The sequence below is a fragment of the Bos indicus genome, chromosome 23 (assembly GCF_029378745.1).
Source record: "Bos indicus isolate NIAB-ARS_2022 breed Sahiwal x Tharparkar chromosome 23, NIAB-ARS_B.indTharparkar_mat_pri_1.0, whole genome shotgun sequence".
In the NCBI taxonomy this organism is placed as follows: Eukaryota; Metazoa; Chordata; class Mammalia; order Artiodactyla; family Bovidae; genus Bos; species Bos indicus.
The window spans coordinates 19,133,295-19,152,643 of NC_091782.1; the positions used below are offsets into that span (position 1 = coordinate 19,133,295).

A 19,349-nucleotide genomic window follows, 5' to 3' on the forward strand; every position below is an offset into this window, starting at 1 on the left:
CCGCTCACCTGCTCTGGAGGCCTGGGAGGGGGGTGGCCAGAGAAGCTCTGAGCGCAGCCCTCTGTGTCCATCACCATCTCTGTCTATAGGCCTGGCATTGGAGTTGCGGCAGCTGCTGGGGTCAGGGAAGAGGAGGGTGGGGGACACTTCCCAGCCCCCCAGCCCCTGGCCCTTCTGGGGCTCTCTTGGTCCAGCGTGTCCTTCCCCATCACCACACGCCCCTCACCATTGCCCTGTGCCCAGCGTGGGCTCTGCTCCCCCAGCCCCCACTGGTCAGCTCCGGAACTGCAGGGCCCCGCTGACTTCCTTCAACAGTCATGGGGTGCTGATGAAGACTCACCCTCCCATCCTTCCCCCAGCATCAGTGCCCCCCAGGGCCCCTGAGGGGAAGGTGTGGGTTCAAGGGAGGCAGGGAGAGGGCAGTCACTCTTGCGCGCTTCTGCCTCTGTGCTTTCTGTGCCTTGTCTGGAGCTCTGGAGTGGGACGCCACCCACTCCACCCGGCTCCCCAGGGACTCAGACTTACCCACTCTCTGATCTCTCGTCTCCCCACCCCCAGTGTGGCCTCAGCTATGCACGGGGACAGTCACGACCGGTATGAGCGTCTCACGTCTGTCTCCAGCTCCGTCGACTTTGACCAAAGGGACAATGTGAGTGTCCTCCCCCCAGCTTCTCAGCACCCGCTCCTCCGGGGCATGGGTTCAGCAGCCTTGGCTTCAGGTGATATGGGGTCAGGGGTCTACGCAGTGGGGCCTTCTGCCCAGCAAGGGTGATGCTCGTCTGAGAGCCACAGCACCCAGACCCAGAACTCTGGGCTCTGTCTTCCATGGCAGCCTCCAAACCAGCACAGGTTAAACATTGTGGTTTATAAATGTCATTTTCCGCAGTAGAGTTATGTGCCCCTCTCCAGTGAGCAATCCTAAGGACCTCTTTTTCCTTAGACATTTTCCTGGAAGTAATCATGAGCCTTCCAGGCCTGCTTAGCAAAACATGCAGAATCCATTGTGCTGCTCAGAGGTTGCAGGCTGGTGGCCCCTGGCAATCTGGGGCCAGCTGACCTGCTTGTAGATTGGAGCTGAGGGGCGGGGCCCCTGTAGACAAGGCATGTACCTGGGGAGGCATAGCAGACCCCAGGCCCCTTTAGATCAGACCCAACACTCTGGCATTACCTGTCTGGCCACCTGTCATTCTGCCAGGGTGAGAACTCTCACCCTGGTCAGAACTCTAATCCTCAGGCTGTAGGGTGGCCCTGCTCAGTCCAGCTTAGGCTGGGGGCCTTGGGAGCAGCAGCTCCTGCAGCCCCCGTAGCAGAAGAAGCCTGTCAGCTTCCTGAGTTGGACTCATACTGGTAAGTGACAAAGCAGAGGTGTCACCCCTCCCAGCCAGAGCTGTCCAGATGGTCCCCAGACTTACGGTCCTGTATCTTGGCTGGAGGGCACCTCTCTCCCCCATCCCATGTTATGCCTGGAAGTCTCCCAGTAGGAAGTTGGGTCAGGGTCTCTCTGCCCAGCCCTTCCCCACATAGCCCCACCCTGCCCTGAGTGGGGTCTCTGTCTGAAGACAAGCCTGGGGGCTTGAGAGCAGGAGATCACCGCTCACAGTGACCCTGGGATGGTCCCTCTGGGGTGTTCTTGGGGCTTCCCAGGTGCTGCTAGGGGTACAGAACCTGCCTGCCAATGCAGGATTCACAAAGGATTCAGGTTTGATCCCTGGGTCGGGAAGATCCTCTGGAGAAGGAAATGGCAACCCGCTCCAGTATCCTTGCCGGGAAAATTCCATAGACAGAGAGTACATGGGGTCAGAGAGAGTCAGACATGACTGAGCACACAGAAGGTAGGTGGCAGGACCTTGGGCAGCATGGCCCACTCCTCTGCTCTTGGCAGCCACGTTGCAGACTCTCCACATTGCAGAAGCTGCAGGTCTGAGGTCCCTTCCCCGGACCCCGGACCCCACCGATCCCCACCCTGGCCCACACAACTGCAGGACTTTTTCTCTGGTTCCGCTGCCCTCGGGTGTTTGCGGGGACCTGCACTCTGAGCCCAGGAGTCCACAGGTGACCCCCTGTGGCCTTGGTCTTTCTTGCTCCCTGAGGGCGGGCACCCCCATCGCCCCTCTCTGGGACAAGCTGGTTTCCCTGGGGGCTGTGGGAGCTGTGACAAGGTGAGCCACGGCCTGGAGGTGGTCATGAGGTTGGGGTCGGGTGGAAGGGAGGCTAGAGGGGAAGGGAGGCTCGGGGGGGCAGAGGGTGGTGGGATGGGGGCACCAGCTGACAGTCCTCTGCCCCCACAGGGTTTCTGTTCCTGGCTGACAGCCATCTTCAGGATAAAGTAAGTGAACGATCTTCAAGCTCTAAAGAAAAAGAGAAACAGCAGACCTGTCGTCTCCCTACCAAGTCCAGAGGCCGGCATCTCTGAGGGCCTTAGTGCTCCTAGCCAAGCCAGCACCCACCTCCCTGCTCCGGGGGCCCAGGCCCCTGCTGTTCCTCTGAGCTGGTCTCACTTGACCCCCGAACAGTCTCCTGTGCTCCCCAACCCCCGCCTGGGAGGCCTGCTCTGCCCTCAGCTCTCCTCGCCCCTGCCGCCCTGTGCAAGCAGGCGCTGGCGCTGCCACCTCAGAGCCATGTGCAGCCAGCGGGTAGGGGCAACAGGCAGGCTGGAGGCAGCCAGCCAGCTGCAGGCAGGAGCCATTATCCAGCAGGCAGAAGTCAGGAGATGGAGCCAGAGTGCGGCAGGCAGGCAGTGAGCCTTGAGAGAGGCAGGAAGCCGGGACAGGTCAGCACCACCACCGTCCTGGCCCGTGGGCCCCAGGGCTCCCCAAGTCTAAGGGGGAGCACCACTGCTTCCCAGACCTCCCTCTGCCCTCCCGCTTCTGTCTCCTCCTGCCACCATCCTTGTCCGCCCTTCTCGGGTTGTTCTCTCACCTCCATTTCTCCCCATCCCTTGCTGCTCTTCCTCTCTGCAGTCTGCCTTCTTTTTCTTCTCTCTCTCTGTCTCTCTCCCCATATCCCTCTCCTCCTCCTCTCTTTTCTCTTTCCCTCCCCTTCTCCCTGCATCCTTCCCTTTTCTCCCTCCCCTTCCCTCTCACTTCCTCCTCCCTCCCCTCCCAGGACATGGGGGACCCAGAGCCCCACCTCCCCTCTTTCAACCCCATCCTGCTGCCAGATCAGCCAGGGCTAGGGTGGACATGGGCTGGGGTGGGCCAGGGCAGATGAGCCGTGGCCCCTCCGGTGCACTGGTCCTCACCGCATCCGCCTGTCCCCGGTGCCCGCAGGGATGACGAGATCCGGGATAAATGTGGAGGCGACGCCGTGCACTACCTGTCCTTCCAGCGGCACATCATCGGGCTGCTGGTGGCCGTGGGTGTCCTCTCTGTAGGCATCGTGCTGCCCGTCAACTTTTCAGGGGACCTGCTGGGTCAGTAAGGGCCAGGACCGGTGTGGTGGGAAGAGGAGGGGACATAAGGGGACATGCCCTGACCCCTCCGTCATCCTCTCCCTCGTCCCACCCCCCAGAGAACAATGCCTACAGCTTCGGGAGAACCACCATCGCCAACTTGAAATCAGGGTAAGAGTGGGAAGCTGGTCAAGCAAGGCCTGGGTCTGTGGGCAGAGTCTGGGCGGGAATGGGGAGCGGAGGAAAAAGGGGGGTGTTTGGGGAAGAGGTACTGAGGCTGCAGAGATGACGGTGGGGCCTTGAGGGCTTGGGTTGGAGCCAGAAGGAGAGGACCCCATGGAGGGCTGGCTGGTGGTGGCTAGAGGGCAGTGCACCCAGCAGGGAGGGCGTGAAGAGGTGACCTCTGGGGACAGTGTGGTTGGAATGGGACAGTCTTGGGGTCAGGATGTGGGGTGTGGGGCCTGCCTTGGGAGGGTGTCAGAAGACCCGAGTCTCTAAAGGGGCGCTGTACCAGGGTGGTTGTTTTTAATACTTATTCATTTTTGACTGTGCTGGGTGTTCACCGCTGTGTGCGGGCTTTCTCTAGTGGCGAGCAAGGGCTACTCCAATTGTGCTGCGCTGGCTTCTCTTGTTGCGGAGCATGGGCTCTACAATGTGGGCTCAGTAGGTGTGGCGCATGGGCTCAATTGCCCTGCAGCGCCCACAGCCTGTGAAATCTCCCCAGAGCGGGGATCGAACTGTGTCCCCTGCACTGACAGGCGGATTCTTCACCACTGGACCACCAGGGAAGTCCACCAGGGTTTCATGAACACTGGCAGGTTTGGGGGTGTTTGCGAGTGTTCCCAGCCCTGGTGGCCCCACTCACCGCTCTGTCCCACCAGGAACAACCTGCTGTGGCTGCACACCTCCTTCGCCTTCCTGTACCTACTGCTCACCGTCTACAGCATGCGCAGACACACCTCGAAAATGCGCTACAAGGAGGACGACCTGGTGAGTGCAGCAGAGCCAGGCCCGCCCCCCAGCCCACCCTCCAGGGACTCTCCTGCTGAGTCCTAAGGTGTGGTCAGCCCCCAGGTGAGGCCAGCTGCTTTTGATTCCTGGCTCAGGAGCCCCCATCCTGCCGGTTAAGTCACCTCCCTCAGGCTCAGTCCCCTCCTCTGTAGGAGGTGAGAACGGTCCCTCTCCTAAAGTGGGTGGGGGATGAGGTGAGGCCGTGCATGGAAGGCCCTGGGGCAGGAAATGGCTGTGGAGTGATTGCCCCTCTTCTCCTATATTTATTCCGCAAACCAGCACTGAACACCCACTCCATGCCACCCACCATGCTGGGGCCTCAGGGTCTGAGGATTTGCAAGTAGCACCCACTCCGTGCCCCCATAAGCCCTCAGAGGGCAAGAGGCCAGGGGGCTTTCACTCTGCTCACTGTCTGATTTCTATTAGAAACACCACCCCTGGCTTATCCCGAGGTCTGCTCCCACCCACCTGCCCCTCTCTGCTCCCCCATTCCCCACCCCCTCTCTGAGAGTCAAGCCTCAGGAAGACAAACTGGCCCCCTTCACTCCCCAGGTGAAGCGGACGCTCTTCATCAACGGAATCTCCAAATATGCAGAGTCAGAGAAGATCAAGAAGCATTTTGAGTGAGTAGCTCCTCCCCCCGTCCCCAACCCCAGGACCCATGGACCCTTCTTTGCCTTCTTTCAGCTCCAAGAGCATCGTTGGAGGCCCCTCTCTCTCCGGGGGGGCTCAGGGGCTGTGGTACAGGGTAAGGGGTTATGCTAAGGAAGAATTCTCTGACTCCAAGGTGGTCTAGCAGTTGGGCTGGACTTCAGGTCCCTCAAAGAGCTGGAAAAATACTTGAAAAGTGAGTCCCTGGGCCTTTCCTCTTCCTGGCTTGAACTGGGTCATGGTTTGTCGACCCCAGGTCCACGGGCCCTTGAGGATGTGGCCTTCTCAGAATTGTGCGTGGTGTTCTGGAGACTGTGCACGCGGACTGGCAGGGAGAAGGGTCTCAGTTTTCAGTGTATCCTCAGGGAGCCCAGGAGAGCTGGGCTGCATGTTCTCTAAGGTGCTTTTCAGCCAGAAGTCTGTCTTAGTAAAGTGAAGGAAATCCACCGCCAGTGGCCAGAACAGTCTGTATACAGCATCTGTCCATCTGTCCACTCAGCAGTTGTTCTCAGGTGCTGCTGAGGTCCATGTGGTGGCCTGGGGACTACAGAAATGAGTGCAAGACCATTGAGTTCTCAGGGCTACACAGTGAGGCGGCCAGCTTTAGAGGCCAGTCCAGGGTCTGCTTAGAGATTGGTCTGGGGACAGTATTAGGAGTTGGCCGGTGGTCCTGACTAGGGCCATTGGTGGTCTGGATCAGGGCTCGGTCTCTGGTGAGGATTAGGATTTAGTGAGGTCGGTTGACGTGGATGAGCAGTCAGTTGTTGTCCTGGATCAGGATGGGATTGGAGTCGGATCCCAGACCCCTGTGTTACAGAATGACCGGTTTGTGACCAGGGTTTTCAAATGAATCCCCTTTTTTATTCAACGTGCATTTATTGGTCACCTTCTGTGTGCCAGACATAAATCAATTAGAAACAGGTCCTGCCCTCCCACAGAACAACAGCTATAATTAGCTCATCAATCATTGGTCAGTATGAGAGAACAATTTGGGGTCCCATCTGGAGTTCAAGCTATACTCAGCATTAGGGGGCAGCCTGGGTCAAAATTAAGGACAGCGTGTGCTGAGAATTAAGTGACATCTTAATGTTACCATCCAAATGGAGTCAGCTGTCAACTTGTATAGACAAGTCCTTTAGTAACTTGTCTATACAAGTATCTTTTTTTTTAATTGACCCTTTCTTTTATTTATGTATTTATTCGGTTGCACGGGGTCTTGGTTGTGGTATGTGGAATCTAGTTCCCTGACCAGGGATTAAACCTGGGCTCCACGCGTTGGGAGCGCAGAGTCTTAGCCACTGGACCACCAGGGAAGTCCCAATAAGAGGTCTCTTTTGAGCATCTTGTGTCACACTGGAGCAGGAACCTGGGGGTATGGCAGGAAGCCTGCCCACATCTGCCTATATTCTAACAGGGAGAACCAGATGGCAAAGAAATGACCTTGGCAGGCCCGGGTGGGTGCTTAGAAGAAAACCAGAGCAGGGAGAGGGGCGGAGGGCGGGGTCATGGAGGGAGAGGGGCAGAGGGCGGGGTCATGGAGGGAGAGGGACAGAGGGCGGGGTCATGGAGGGAGAGGGCAGAGGGAGGGGTCATGGAGGGAGAGGGCAGAGGGCGGGGTCATGGAGGGAGAGGGCAGAGGGAGGGGTCATGGAGGGAGAGGGCAGAAGGAGGGGTCATGGAGGGAGAGGGCAGAGGGCGGGGTCATGGAGGGAGAGGGCAGAGGGAGGGGTCATGGAGGGAGAGGGCAGAGGAGGGGGTCATGGAGGGAGAGGGGCAGAGGGCAGGGTCATGGAGGGAGAGGGACAGAGGGCGGGGTCATGGAGGGTTGCTGTTTCTGATGGGGTGGCACCGGGGCTCTGATGGGGTGGGCACCGAGGGCTCTGACAGGGTAGCCTTGAAGCAGAGCCCTCTGCACTGAGGGAATGAACCCTGTGAGTCGAGCATCCATGGATCCAGCACACGTTTGTCGTAAACTTACTATGTGGTTTGTCCCAGGGAGACAAAGAAGAGTCAGACTTGAGTCATGTCCATGAGGAACTCACAGTCCAAGATTCCTGTTTCAGGGGTCAGTCTGTTGTATTCTTTAGGAAACAGCCCGATTGGCCAAAACCATCCCAATATTGTAAAGTTAATTATCCTCCCATTAAAATAAATAAATTTATTTTAAAAAATAAAGTAAAACTAACAGTCAGGGGGACTCCCTGGTGGTCCAGAGGTTAAGAATCTGCCTTCCAGTTCAGGGGATGGAGCTTCAGTCCCTCACTGGGGAATTAAGGTTCCACACGCTATGGGGCAACTGAGCCCATGCACCGTAATTGGAGAGCCCTCACACTACACTGCAACAAAGACTCGATGCAGCCAAATAAATAAATAAAAATAATGTAAAAATTAAAAATGAAAATAATGTAAAAAAATTAGCGATCAGCCTATAACCAGGGGGTTTGGGGAGACTGCAGTCCTCACTGGAGTTTTTAGTGTCATGATGAGCATTATTTCATTGACTCATCCACTCAGCACAGCACAGTGGGTATTTATTGAGCACCTACTATGTGAAGGCTGTTGACCCAGCACCTGGGTATATGGTGCTGAGCAGGAGGCAGCCCTCATCCTTGTGGAGGCCCTGCTAGTTGTCAGTATCCGCCAGGGTCTGGGTTCCAGGCCTGGGGTCTATCTGGATTGGAGGACTATCCCAGAAGAATCAGGGGATAACCTGTGTGCAAAATCAAGGAACCTGCGTGGTAGGGATTAGGGGATTAGAGATTAGCTGGGTGAAAATGAGGACTTAGCCTGCCACAGGGCTGACAGCCCTTCCAAAGATGAACCTAAAATGGTTTGAGCAACAGCAGTATCAGGGGGCTTCCCAGGTGGCGCAGTGGTAAAGAATCTGCCTGCCAGTGCAGGAGATGCAAGAGACTTGGGTTCGATACCTGGGTGGGGAAGATTCCCCTGGAGAAGGGAACGGCAGCTCACTCCAGTATTCTCGCTGGGAAATCCCATGGACAGAGCAGCTTGACACACTGTAGTCCATGGGGTCGCAATGTGTCGGACACAACTGAGCATGCACCCACTATTCTAATCCTATATCCAGTGTCAGGGGAAGAGTCCAGAGCCTCCTAGGAAGTGCCTTTCAAGGACACCATCCCAGATTTAAGTTCCCAAATTCTCATGGGTTTGTGAGATCCATCTTGTTACATTAGAATCATGTCTCCACATCTTTAACACTTGGTATTTCCTTCTTTAAATATTAAACAAACCAAAAAAAGGCAGGACCTCTATCTAGATTAGGGATTAGGATCAAGGAGCAGTGTGTGATCAGGATGAAAACGGAAGTGTTCCTCCACGCAGGCTGTAAGCCTCCCTCAAGCCCTACTGGGTACCAGCTACTGAGAGTCTGGTCAGTCTCAAGTCAAGGTGGAGTCAACCTGGGCTCATGGTTAGAGGGTCAGTCTTGGGTCTGGGTTATGCGTCAGTTGGGTCAGGATAAAGGAGCAGTCTCTGGTCAGTGTTAAGAGGTCAATCTCAGGTCAGGTTTCAGGATCAACCTCTGGTCATTTTTGCACCAGAGACCATTCTGTAGCCCGGGGCTGTGGGTTGGTTAGGATCAGCTGATGGTCAAGGCTAAGGCTTGAACTGTCACCAGGTCTCCTGGGAACAGGGTTAAGAGGACACCCAAGACTAAAGGCAGTTTCTGTCCACGTAACGTCCCCAGCCCCAGACAAGCAGCAGACCACAGCTGTGGTGTCCCCAGCTCCCTGTGAGTACGCGCTCTCATCTGCGTCCGTGCCCAGGCTTAGCTGTGCACACTCCCCCGACGCGGATGAACAGGAGGAGCAATTCCAAAATTTTATTCTTGGGAGCTGTCGTCTTTGCAGACTCAGAAAGAGGGGGCTTGAACTGGGGCTGTGTGTCTTGAAGGTGATGGGGTCATGGAGGAAAGTTGGGGACAAGCAGGGGGCGGGGTCCCTGCCGAGGGTGATGCTGGACTATGTTTCAGGGAGGCCTACCCCAACTGCACGGTTCTGGAAGCCCGCCCGTGTTACAACGTGGCTCGTCTGATGTTCCTCGATGCAGAGAGGTAGTGGGGCTGGGGGTGGGAGGGCAACATTGGAGGGCCCCCTGCCCACTGTGGGGGGCATCTTGGCTGCCACTCAGGAGTCTGGCTCCCCTTCCAGCTGTTTCCCAGGGCATCTGATTTTAATTTACCCCTGGAGCGCTTGTCAGTTCAGCTCTGGAAAGAGCAAATCCTGGAGGTTAGAGGAAGGGGTTCCACTGTCCCCCCCCCAACTCCATTTGAGGATGTACCCTTTCTCTACTACAGTGTGAGAAATTTAGGCTATGGGAAGAACTTCTGGCCCTCAGGGGATGGTGGGGAGACCCTGGACTGGGGACATGTCTGAACCATGCACCCTAAGCAAACCCAAGAGCACAGTGGCTCTTGTCCTCGGGGAGTGGACTGCATGACCCCGAGCTGGGCCACCTACCCATCCTCCAGCAGACCGAGCTGGGCGGTGGGTGACCGGGCGCCTGGGTCCCACAGAAAGAAGGCCGAGCGGGGAAAACTCTACTTCACAAACCTCCAGAGCAAGGACAATGTCCCCACCATGATCAACCCCAAGCCCTGTGGTCATCTGTGCTGCTGCGTGGTGCGCGGCTGCGAGCAGGTACGAGGCGTCCTGGGCTCAGCTTAGGTCTCAGGGCCCCCCGGCCAGGGTGAGTGGGAGGTCCTGGGGAGGCAGGTCACAGCGGAGACGGATGCATCTCCCAGTTAGGCCCGTCCCACAATCTCAGGAACACCCAAACACACAAGCAGGCCTTGCACATAAATACCCCAAGGTCGAGAGGTCCCAGAGGAAGCAGAGCTGGGGTGAGGACCACCGGCAGGGGCACCCCTCCCATCTGTTCCTACATCCTGGACGTCCTAGTCCCGCTGTTGGGTCTGTTCCCTATACGTACAGCAACCAAGTTTTCAAAACCCAAATCAGAAGAGGTCAGCCAAGAGGCCAACTTGCTGAATTTACTAGCTCTGTGGCTTTCGGCAAGTTTCTGGACCGCTCCGTGCCTCAGTTTCCTCATCTGTAACACAGGGCCGCTTGTACCCACCTCTCAGGGTGCTTGTGAGGAGAAGCGAGTGACGGAGAGCTTAAGGCCATGCCCAGGCTGCAGTCGGCTCCGGGCGGGGCCTCTGGGTGAAGGGAGGGGACTGGTGGCTTGACCAAGGCCCCACCTCACCCGTCCGTCCTGGCAGGTGGAGGCCATCGAGTACTACACGAAGCTGGAGCAGAAGCTGAAGGAGGATTACAAGCGGGAGAAGGAGAAAGTGAACGAGAAGCCCCTCGGCATGGCCTTCGTCACCTTCCACAACGAGACCATCACGGCCATGTGAGCCCTGCCCACCCGCCCCAGCCCCGAGGGGCCGGCTGGGGCTCTGGGTCCCCGGTAACCGTGCCCCCCTCCCCCAGCATCCTGAAGGACTTCAACGTGTGTAAGTGCCAGGGCTGCACCTGCCGCGGGGAGCCCCGCTCCTCGTCCTGCAGCGAGTCCCTACACATCTCCAACTGGACCGTGTCCTACGCCCCCGACCCCCAGAACATCTACTGGTGAGCAGAGGGGGATGGCGCTGGGGTGGTTCTGTGGGGCCAGTAGGGGCCGCAGTGGGGCTGGGAGGAGACGGAGGTCCTAGGTATCTCTGGGGTCCGGTCAGGTGTCCAGCCCCAGAGTGACGCCTCTGCCCTCCCAGGGAGCACCTCTCCATCCGCGGCTTCATCTGGTGGCTCCGCTGCCTGGTCATCAATGTCGTCCTCTTCATCCTGCTCTTCTTCCTCACCACCCCGGCCATCATCATCACCACCATGGACAAGTTCAACGTCACCAAGCCTGTGGAGTACCTCAACGTAAGGCCCACACCCCAGCCCCCAACACTGTGCACCAAGACACAGACCCCAGGCCCCCGATCCCCCCGGCCAAGGGCCCGTGAGGGGCGTGGAACCAGTCTTCCTCCTGCCCAGTCGAGCTCTTGTCCTGCTTTTCCAGCCCAGCCCCGCTAAGAAGGTCCCACATGACAGTGGGCTGCAGACCCCTCTGTGCTCTGTCCTCAGGCTCTCTGCCTCCTTTCACCAGGAGAGGCCTCCCTCGGTTCACACTCACCTAGAGAGGCTCCCCAGGAAGAGAGAGCCTGGGTCCGTCCCTAATTAATCATGTGACCTCAAACCAAGTCCTTCTCCGCTCAATCTTTCCAGCCAAAGCGTGAAGGGCCAGACCAGATCCTTGGCCTCCAAACTTGGATTCTGATGCCTTTTATCCAAAGAAATCTTACATGAAACTCAGTGTGGAAAAGCAAGGTCGCTCAGATGGCAGTGGTGGTGGTAGGGGGGAGCTTCTGCTACTCTGTCCTCACTCCGCCTCCAAGCCTCCTGGGAACCTCAAAGTTCATGAGAAGGCACTTTGAAAATCACTGGGTGATAAGAGCATACTAGATAAGACCCAGGCTGCCTGGGTTCAAATCCACCCCCCACCCATACTTCTTACTGTCTCATTTATTGAATCTCATTTTGCCTCCATTTACTCATTTTTAAAATGGGGTAATACCATTATTGTAAGAATTAATACACAAAAAGTACATGATCAAAAAAAAGACCATCATCAGTGCTTGGCACATAGTAGGTGTTCAGAAATGCTAACTACTAACACAGTTCACGCAGGGATTGTACAGTGGCCCTGCCCCAGAGGTGCTGGGCTTATTTATTCATTTGGCTGCGTCGGGTCTTAGCTGAGGCATGCTGGAGCTTCACTGCGTCACGCGGGTCTTTCGTTACGGTGCGCAGATTCTTGAGTTGTGCTGCAGGAGACTCAGTAGCTGCGGGATGTGGACTCTCTAGTTGTGGCCCTTGCTCTCCAGAGCATGCAGGCTTTTGGTTCCTCTGAGGCATGTGGGATCTTAGTTCGCCAGTCAGGGATTGAACTTGCTACCCCTGCACTGCAAGGCATGGTGGGACTTCCCACCAGGGAAGTCCCAATGTTCTGGACTTCTAGTGAGGCCCTGGGAGCTGGGGGGGTGCCCAGGGCTCAGTGGAGGAGGGGGGCAGGTAAGCCACGCCAGCTGGGCCCACTAGACCGCCCCTACCTGACCCATCCTCCCCACTGCCCTCTGCAGAACCCCATCATCACCCAGTTCTTCCCCACCCTGCTGCTGTGGTGCTTCTCAGCCCTGCTCCCCACCATCGTCTACTACTCTGCCTTCTTTGAAGCCCACTGGACACGGTGAGACACCCCCTATACCCACACAGTGACACTCCTAGGTGCACGCCCTCCACCTTCAGACCCCCCACGCCCTGGGCAGTCCCAGGGCTGGCAGGGGAGGGATGGTGACTGGGATCCTCACCTTGGGAAGGCCCCCTCCTTCCCAGTGGACCTTCCTGGGACTGCAGGAGCTTGGGGGAGCAGGCACGGGGCTGGCTTGCCTGACCTCTGCCCCACCCCGTGCCCCCACACCAGCTCCGGTGAGAACAGGACCACCATGCACAAGTGCTACACCTTCCTCCTCTTCATGGTGCTGCTCCTGCCCTCGCTGGGACTGAGCAGGTGGGTTTCGGAGGGAGGGGTGGGAGCTGGGGTGGGGGACGGCAAGAGGGGGAGCAGCCAGGGGCTCCAGGCCTGGGGCGCGTCCTCAGAGCTCGTGGATGGGACTCTCTCCCCTCTGGTGTTCTGGCTACTCCAGCCCCCAGCACCTCTATCTCCTCTCCTCCCCTCCCCAGCCTGGACCTCTTCTTCCGCTGGCTCTTTGACAAGAAATTCTTGGCTGAGGCAGCTATCCGGTTTGAGTGAGTGACCAGGGTCCCCAGGGAAGGAGACCAGATTGGAGGGGTGGGCATTTCCCCCATGGGAGGGTGCAGCAAAGCCCCCACCCCTGCGGTGGAGAGGAAGAGGGGCTTATATCATGGTCAGGCATCCCAAAGGTCACCCCCCGCAACAGGCTGTCTTGGGTGCATACATGGGATGTCCAGGGGTCTGTGTAGGGAACCTCTCTGGATTCTGAGGTCACCCTTAGGGTATATTTGGGGCTTTGGGGCCTACACTCAGGGGGGTTTCTATGGTGGGCTCTGGGGCTTGTATCCTGGGACTAACCGTGGGAGCTAGAGCTTCACTCAGGGTGTTTGGAAAGGTCTGTAGTCGGATCTTGGTTGTGCTGAAAGTCTCAGGTGCCACCCCTTTGAGTCTCTCTGGAAGGCTCTTGGGCTCACACCTCACTCAGAACGACCACGGAGGATTCTGGGGGCTCACACCTTGGGGTGTTTCTGGGGCACAAGCTCTGGGAACACCACTGAAGTCTCAGGCTGTCACCCAGAGGCATGACTGTGCAGTTCTCTATGGGGTCCCTTCCCTGGGAATCCCTGTGAGGGGGTCTTGGGGACACGTGCCATGGCTGTTTATGTGGGAGCAGGCTCTAGGGGTCTTGCTCTAGGCCATCTGTAGTCACCTTGGGCTCATATTTGGGGTGTCATGGGTACTGACAAAGGTCCCTGGGCTCCCCGCCTCTGAAGACTTCTGGGGGAGAGTCTCTGGAGCTGAGTTCTGGAGGTGTCGAAGGCTCATACTCTGGGAGTTACTCTGGGTTAAATTAAGATCTAAGGCAGGGAGCCTTCAGGGTGTTCCTGGGGCTCACAGGGAGGGGGGTGGCCGTGGAGATCTCCAGAATCATCCCCTGAACACTGGTCTCCTTAGGGGTCTCGAGCACTCTCTCCAGGGGTCTTTATGTGGCACAAGTTCTAGGGATGCCTCTGGGCTCACACACACTGAGGTTATCTTCGGCTTACTTTGGAGGCATCTGGGGGTTCACATTCAAGGGGCGCTGAGACATGGGTGCTTTGAGGGCTCAGCTGGAGGGTCCATGTGGAAAAAGGCACCTTGGGGGTGCTGGCACGCTGGCAGTGGGCAGGGGGGCCTCCGGGTCCCCCGAGTGCAGAGCTGGAGCACTTGGTGCCCGCAGGTGCGTGTTCCTGCCGGACAACGGCGCCTTCTTCGTGAACTACGTCATTGCCTCCGCCTTTATCGGCAACGCCATGGACCTGCTGCGCATCCCTGGCCTGCTCATGTACATGATCCGGCTCTGCCTGGCGCGCTCGGCCGCCGAGAGGCGCAACGTGAAGCGGGTAGGGCCGCCCGGGGCTGCCGCGGCCCGCACAGCACCCCCTGGTGGCCCAACCGGAAACTGCAGCAGCCGTGCTAGAGTGTGGGGGCCCCAAGGGGCCGGGACCTGGGGAGCCGAGTTGCGTGGCCCTGAGTCTTCCCCTTCCCGTCTGGGGCCTCAGTTTTCCCATGCGTACAGTGACATAGCGTAGCTTAACCCTGAAGGCCCCTCCAGTTCTGACAGTCTAGTGTTCTGTGATGGGAACTGGGGGAGGTCTGGATCTAGACCCAGGGTCCCTCTGCCCTAATCCCACACAGATGGCTCTGGGCATCCAATTCCCAGGCCCACCAACCCGCCAGACCCTCATCCCTCGAAGGCCCCTCCCCAGGCCCCATCACTGTACCCACCCTGACCTCCATCTCAGCCACAGCCCCTCTCTCTCCATCAGCTTCGCCCTGCCCTGCCCTGGACACTGGGTTCCCTTCCCAACCCCAGCTTCTTTCCTGGCCCCAGAGTTCCTGTCCCTTTCCCTCCCACCTGCCTGAGCCCCTCCAGTCTTCCCCTCCCCTCCCCTCCCTGAGCGACCCTCCTGCCCATCTCCCCCCCAGCATCAGGCCTACGAGTTCCAGTTTGGCGCAGCCTACGCTTGGATGATGTGCGTCTTCACGGTGGTCATGACCTACAGTATCACCTGCCCCATCATCGTGCCCTTCGGTAGGCACCGCCGCGCCGGGACCTGGGCCCTGCTCGGGGGGACCCAGGTTCTCTCCCACTCCACTCTAGCAAGGCAGGCCACCCGAGTGGACAGGGCCCTGGCTGGGAGACCGGCCCCTCGGGCCTCCCGCCTGGTCCCTGGCTCAGTCTGGGGCTTGGCCTGGGGGGGCAGAGGGTAAAGCCATCTCAGCTCAGGCTGGCTTCGGCCAGTGTGCTGGGTCCCTGGGCCACATCTCCCCAACACAGCCATATTCCCTCACACCAGTGCCTTCATGCAAGCGGGTATACTTGGACACAGATCACATGCCCACTGAGGAGTCCACACGCACACACAGTCATACACAGGATCCACAGGCACACTTGTACACAGCCCTGTACACTCAGGAAAGACCTTTGGGTTTCAGGGAGGGTTTGGGTCCTTACCTGCTGTAGCTGCACCATGTGACCTCGTCAAGTCCCTCTTCTTTCTGAAAAAATTAAGCAAAGTTTCTCTTCACCCCCATCATTCCCCCATCTGTCCTTTCCCCCCCCACTAACACCCTAATCCGTTCACCACCCTCCCTGGTTATCGAAGGCTCCAGACTCCCAAACTAACCACCTTGTCCCCATTTGAAACGTCCTGTTCCCTCAACCTCCAGGAAGAGAGACCTTACCGCCTGACTTACCCTCCTCTGTTTAGGGTCAGGGATAGGAAAAGAACAACATGCAGGAGGGTGCTTGCTGACCCAAGCCAGTGGATTCCTAACAGTGAATTCCTGGTGAGGGGCTGCAGAGTGAAGGGGTTGAAGCAGGGGAAGCTGGGGTCCTGTGGTCCTGCGAGGGCCTTGGGGCTCTATTCTCTACTGGGCCTGGGGCAGAAAAAGCAGGGGGCCAACCCTCCAGAGACCGTGACAGATACACGTAGGCCCGACAGCGCTGGTTCCGAGGTCAGGGCCGGTGTGGCTTCCCCCAGGGCTCATGTACATGCTGCTGAAGCACCTGGTAGACAGGTACAATCTCTACTACGCCTACCTGCCGGCCAAGCTGGACAAGAAGATCCACTCAGGCGCCGTCAACCAGGTGGTGGCCGCGCCCATCCTCTGCCTCTTCTGGCTGCTGTTCTTCTCCACCATGCGCACGGGTGAGGGCCGCCCCCCACCCTTGGGGGCCAGGGAGGGGCTGGCGGCAGAGGACACTCCCGCCAGGGTCCAGGCAGAGCAGGCCCCGGGGGGATCGCGGGCTGGGGGCCTGGGAGAAGCCGCAGCATATGGGAGCGTGGGACTGCGTTCAGGAGGAAACCCCTGGGAGGGGGGCCCGGAGGAGAGACCGCAGCTCTTTCTCTGCCCTCTCCACCCCCCACCCCAGGGTTTCTAGCCCCGACGTCCATGTTCACATTCGTCGTCCTGGTGATCACCATTGTCGTCTGTCTCTGCCACGTCTGCTTCGGACACTTCAAATACCTCAGTGCCCACAACTACAAGGTAGGGGCGAGGGGGCAGGGAGGCGGCCCAGGGCGGAGCCCACGCGCTGGGGGTGGGGGGTGGGGAGCTGAGGGCAAGGGCCTCCCCCCTCACCCACTGACTCATTCCGGGCCCCTCAAGATTGAGCACACGGAGACAGATTCCGTGGACCCCAGAAGCAATGGACGGCCCCCCAATGCTGCCGCTGTCCCCAAATCTGCGGTGAGTACCCAGCCCCCCCCACCCCCCGCATGGCCAGGCGCGGGGTGGGGGAAGCATGGCTTCCCCACGAAGCTGGGTGTCTTATCAGTCATCCAGGAGAGGGGGAGCCTGTCCCAGAGCCCGGGAATGGGGTGGGAATCTGGTTCCACCAGCTGGGGGCTCTGCTCCATGTCCCCCCGCCCAAGGAGAGTTGCTGCCCCTCCCCCCACGGGCCGGGAGATTCCCCCACCCCCACCCCCTTCCCCACGAGGGCACGCTCACACCGCCCCCTTCTCCCCCTTCAGAAATACATCGCTCAGGTGCTGCAGGACTCAGAAGTTGACGGGGACGGGGGTCCCGGGAGCTCGGGGGACGAGCCCCCCTCGTCCTCCTCCCAAGACGAGGAGCTGCTGATGCAGCCTGACGGCCTCACGGACACAGACTTCCAGTCTTGTGAGGACAGCCTCATAGAGAACGAGATCCGCCAGTAAGGGAAGGGAGGGCCCTGGCGGCCACGCCCTGCCCCCGCCCGCCCGGCCCCCCACGGACACTAAAAACAAAACGCTAATAATTTATTAGATCTAAAGCCCCTTCCTTCCCCATTCCCTGCTTTCATTAAGGTATTTAAACCTGGGGACTTCACCGCTCTCTCCCCCACCACGGAGGGAGGGTGGGTGGGAACTCCCCCCCAACCTCAGTGAGGAGAGCCCCGAGCCGGCCCCGGGGCAAAGAGGGGTGTGGACAGGGTTCCCCCAGATCAGTACCCCCCTGGGCTAGTAGTATGATCAGGAAAGGGTTAATGAGAGCCAAGAGGGATACCTGGTGCCATGGCTGGAGACCTGGTGGGGGCAGACGGACCAGGGGCTGCCCCCCCCAGTTCTTACCTCCCCTCCCCACAAGTCCCACTGGGATCTAGCACCCCAGGGAATTGGAGCCTCCAGCCCCTAGGGGGTTGCATGAGAAGGGAGAGGGTGCTGAGCGGGAGGAAAGAGTCCAGCTCTGAGCCAGGGGGACTGACCTGGGGGTGGGGGTGGGCATGGCTGACACTGGAAAATGGGATTTTGCACTGGTTTTTTTGTTTGTTTTTCCTTTAAAATAAAAATGAAAAGCTCCGAGGTGGGTGTCTGATTTGTGTTGCTGCCCTGGACTCGTGGCTGGGGTCCAACCACCTTCTCTTGGTCTGGAGGACCTGCAAGATCAGCATCCCCACATGACCTGGGCAAGAGATTCCTGTGTGTAGTCTCGGCATCTCCATCAGGGAGAGGAGAAAGTAGTGGCAGGGGCATGCTGTGTTCACCATGCCAACCTCCCCAGCACCCTCCCCTTGTACCCATGTCCCCTCACCACCACCCTGCCTCTGCAACCTGCCCTGAGGAGATTGTGGGACCTTTCAGACTGGGGAACAGGGACCCAGGCCCACACTCTGAATCACCAAGACCCACACAAATAGGACAGAAATTCAGGGGAGAAAGGCCAGGGAGAGCCACAGATTCCACGCTGGTCCAGGAAGTCTTCCTGGAGGAGGAAGATTCCAGGACAGCTGCTTTCAAACAGAGATTCTTAGCGGGCTGCTCTGGTGGAGGAAAAGTAAGAAAATAGGGCCACGGGAAGGGACCAGATACTGTCATTCTTACTTGTCATTGTTGATGCCATTTACCAAGTGGTGGTTAATGTGCCTGAAATTAAACTGAGTTCTATGCTTCTTAAAGTATTTATTCAGAGCTTGCTGTGAGGTCAGCCGTGGGTTTGCTGTGAGAGTTGTATGAGATAATATATGTCAGGTGCCCACTTGGCCCAGTGCCTGGCACAAGGTAAACACCCCATAAATGTCAACTGTAATTAATACTATGCTCATTAATAGGACCTACAAAGCAGGTGTGGTTTTCCTTGTTTTATAGGGAAGGACGCAGGCGCAGAGAGGGTGTGGGGTTTGCCCAAGGATACCAGCCTGGGAGAGATCTTGGAAATGTTCTCCTGAGCATCTCAGTGAACTGGGCCCCAGCCCATCCGTCCCTTCCCCAGTAATGCCCCCAACAGACCCTCCAGTTCAAAGCTGATCCATCCTCCTTAGAGGGTGAATCATTCATTCATTCACCTTAGAGGTGAATTTGAGATCCAACTCAAATTCACCTTCTCTAGCAAAGTTCCCATGAGCATTCTGCTCCACACCCCCTCCAGAGGCCCACAGTGGGCACAGCGTATACAACAGGAGCCAGAGGACCTGGACTCCAGTCCTGGTTCTGTCACTCACTCGCTGTGTGTCCCCAGGGGACCTGCCTCTCCTCTTTGAATCTGTTTCCTCATCAGTAAACTCAGGGAGCATGACCAGGTGACCCCAAAGGCCCTGAAGCATCCTCCTACACACCTGCCACCCACTGCCCACCAGCAGGACCCAGAAAGCAAGAAAGCAAGTCAAAGAACTCCCAGAGGGGAGAGGAGACCTCAGAGGAGGCGGAGAAGGAGGAAGAAATGAGTACCCCAAGGACCTGCAGACTGTCACCAAGAAATGGCCAACAACGAGGACAGCAGACAGTGGAAAGCCTGATAAAGACTCCCTGTGTGTCCTGATTGTCAGACCTGCAAACCTGGGAAATGTATACCCCAGGGGTATCCCAAAGTCCTGAGGCTGGAGCTGCTGCTGGGCCAAGGGTTTGGGGAAACCAACCAGCCAGCTGCTGGATGAGCAGAAATTGGCTGAGTTTCCAGCAGGGGCACAGTTTCCAGTGGTCCCCTGAGGCTGCAAAGGGCGTCTCACCCTTGATTCTTCCATCACACCATCCTGAGGACCTACTATGCACCGGTGACAGTGAAGGGCAAG

The 19,349-nt window shown here is 58.0% G+C and overlaps 1 protein-coding gene across 5 annotated transcripts in view; it reads left to right on the top strand.

The window, feature by feature from the left end:
* TMEM63B (transmembrane protein 63B) overlaps positions 1-17,646 on the top strand; it is a 25,377-nt gene extending 7,731 nt beyond the window's left edge. For all 5 annotated transcript variants that reach the window (XM_070778055.1, XM_019985704.2, XM_019985706.2 and 2 more), the window contains 20 exons: positions 559-649; positions 2,289-2,326; positions 3,270-3,412; positions 3,511-3,562; positions 4,273-4,381; positions 4,955-5,025; positions 9,048-9,128; positions 9,591-9,714; positions 10,299-10,432; positions 10,513-10,650; positions 10,791-10,944; positions 12,204-12,310; positions 12,545-12,631; positions 12,805-12,870; positions 14,037-14,199; positions 14,786-14,891; positions 15,844-16,011; positions 16,236-16,351; positions 16,472-16,552; positions 16,837-17,646. In XM_070778055.1, coding sequence (XP_070634156.1) covers positions 559-649; positions 2,289-2,326; positions 3,270-3,412; positions 3,511-3,562; positions 4,273-4,381; positions 4,955-5,025; positions 9,048-9,128; positions 9,591-9,714; positions 10,299-10,432; positions 10,513-10,650; positions 10,791-10,944; positions 12,204-12,310; positions 12,545-12,631; positions 12,805-12,870; positions 14,037-14,199; positions 14,786-14,891; positions 15,844-16,011; positions 16,236-16,351; positions 16,472-16,552; positions 16,837-17,022 — 2,215 coding nt within the window. In that variant the 3' untranslated portion in view covers positions 17,023-17,646. The remainder of the gene's footprint in view (positions 1-558; positions 650-2,288; positions 2,327-3,269; positions 3,413-3,510; positions 3,563-4,272; positions 4,382-4,954; positions 5,026-9,047; positions 9,129-9,590; positions 9,715-10,298; positions 10,433-10,512; positions 10,651-10,790; positions 10,945-12,203; positions 12,311-12,544; positions 12,632-12,804; positions 12,871-14,036; positions 14,200-14,785; positions 14,892-15,843; positions 16,012-16,235; positions 16,352-16,471; positions 16,553-16,836) is intronic.
* Positions 17,647-19,349: the final 1,703 nt, after the last annotated feature.